This window comes from Arachis ipaensis, chromosome B06, assembly GCF_000816755.2.
Source record: "Arachis ipaensis cultivar K30076 chromosome B06, Araip1.1, whole genome shotgun sequence".
In the NCBI taxonomy this organism is placed as follows: domain Eukaryota; kingdom Viridiplantae; phylum Streptophyta; class Magnoliopsida; order Fabales; family Fabaceae; genus Arachis; species Arachis ipaensis.
In genome coordinates this window covers 106,638,825-106,641,099 of record NC_029790.2, presented here as the reverse complement: position 1 = coordinate 106,641,099, position 2,275 = coordinate 106,638,825, and the positions used below count along the sequence as shown (strand labels likewise).

The window sequence follows — 2,275 nt, the reverse complement described above, 5'->3', positions numbered from 1 at the left end:
AAAGTATTTTTTAATAAATAGATTTTATTAATTTATATATGTAAATTTAAAAAAAATATAAATTATTAATTTATGTATATAAATTTTAATAAATATAAATATAAATTATATATTTTTGTGTGTAAAACGTCTATAAATATAAATATACATTTTTATTAATTAAATATTAATAAAAAATAATAAATTTTATTAATTATATAATATTACTTTTAAATAATTTGTTGACACATGGAAATTGTAATTTGTAGCTGAACCTGCACGTGATTCAAGGTGGAGTGAAGTTGGATCCGCAATTAATTGAAAGTTAAAACATTAAAAACCACTTAATTAAAAAGTTTGAGCATGCGGTGCACCAACCCAACACTATAAAAAGAATGTAAATCGAAATAAATTAACAAAAATAAAATATATAATGGGACAATAGTACACGTCAAATGCTGCTTCATCCTTGTCCTGGTTCAAGCCTCCGTTTTTTACAATCATCAATTGTTTTCTCTTTTTTCATTTTAAGCGGCAATTTTATTTAATTGAATGAAATAACGAAATTACATATGATCTTTTATTATAACAAGCGCACAGAAAATTATACAATTGATGCTATTAAACAAAGGGAAGAGAACCATACATACTCCATACATATATATTGTATTATATATTTATATTATATACTATAACGACATTAGAAGACAAAACACTTAAGTATCTAGAGATCCTATTTTACAGCTTCCATGGGTTGCAAATTAAACTAATTAATTAATTTAATGTGCATTATTTTGGGATAATTAATTAAACACTTCCAGGGGATTTGGGGTCATGATCTTTATTTGCTCCAGTTCCTTCATAGTCTTGTGTTTCCAAATCCATCCTCCTATTTATGAATCTTTCCTCCACATCAATCACCACATCCTTAACATTATTTTCCAATTTCTGCATATTCTGGTAGGAAAAATATATGAGAAAAATTTAATTACAGAGAACCATATATACTATTGATTTTTATTGTTAAAAAATAGCAGTCCATATAACTTATTGTCATGTATATAAGTTGATGCAACTCCACAACAATAATTAATAGGTTGGTAAGACTTTTTATCTTTTGAAAAAGTATATGGAACTAAAATGTGATCAGCCAAAAAGTAAACAAAACCCTTTAATTAAAATTATTTTTTGAATAATATGTTTGAAAACCGCTCCTGAGATCACGGAACACAAACCAAAACCTGATTTTTCATGGAACCCAAACACATTTTGGCTGATTTTTTGTTGATATACTTTTGGTTCCCTAGTTGTTCTCTTATCTTTTCTACTCTTTAATTTCCTGGTATATCTTAGCTATCATGGTAATTTAAGAAGTCATAAACTTGAACCAAGACTTTGAAATTGGACATGATCATTTTCTAGTGAGTATTTTCACACGTACACTATATATATTAATCACATACACATATTCTTGTGTAGTAGGACAGAGAAAAAAGAAAAACAAGGTATATATATATATATATATATTTTAATATGTATTTTATTTTTCTTTTATTCAAAAGAGATTAAATATGATGCCATGAAAATTATGTGAATATCAAATCACTGAAATAATCCAAAACCTTGGAATCTTTTGGATCAAAATTGTTATCATCCAACAATTATGTAGAGAGAGAGATTGAAGAAATAACCTTAGCTAAAGAAAGTAGAAGTGATGCATCTTCGGATTCTTCACCATCCAAATTCTGGGTTCCTTAATCACACAAATTAAATCAAATTAATCCCTAATTATTCATCATATTAAGATCCACACAAATTAAAATAAACAGACAAACGGATGATCAAGTAATAACTACATATTAATTACTTTTTCCATTCTCTTTTAGTTATCTGTCACTCTAAATATATTAATTCAATAATATATCCAATTCCTATAATAATAAGTGATAATAAAACAGAATAGGTACAATAATATTAAACTTTGAAGGCCGGTCTTACTGGTTGCAGGGACAGCAGAAGCAGAGAGAAGAAGATAAGAGGAGAAACCCAGAAAGAGAAGTAGCAATAAGAGCCTTTGGACATTTCTGTGAATCATCTTGAATAATTGAATGATGATGGGATTGAAAAGCCACACAATCACTAACACTAATAAATTCGATGACAAAAAAGAGCACTAATAAGCAGATATATTGGTATAATGGTACATAGAGAAAAGCACTTACTCTTTGGTGCTTAAATAGGTGGCACAATGTACTAAAATAATTTAATAAATAAATAGTATTTTTCTTATAGACTC

At 26.9% G+C, this 2,275-nt stretch overlaps 1 protein-coding gene across 1 annotated transcript; it reads right to left on the bottom strand.

Moving 5' to 3' along the window:
- On the bottom strand, nucleotides 527-2,204 carry LOC107604778. The gene is made up of 3 exons (XM_016306468.2): nucleotides 1,978-2,204; nucleotides 1,671-1,732; nucleotides 527-936 (listed from the first exon to the last, which is right to left on the bottom strand). Exons 1-3 carry the CDS (start codon nucleotides 2,072-2,074, stop codon nucleotides 787-789), a joined length of 309 nt encoding a protein of 102 aa, XP_016161954.1. The 5' UTR covers nucleotides 2,075-2,204; the 3' UTR covers nucleotides 527-786.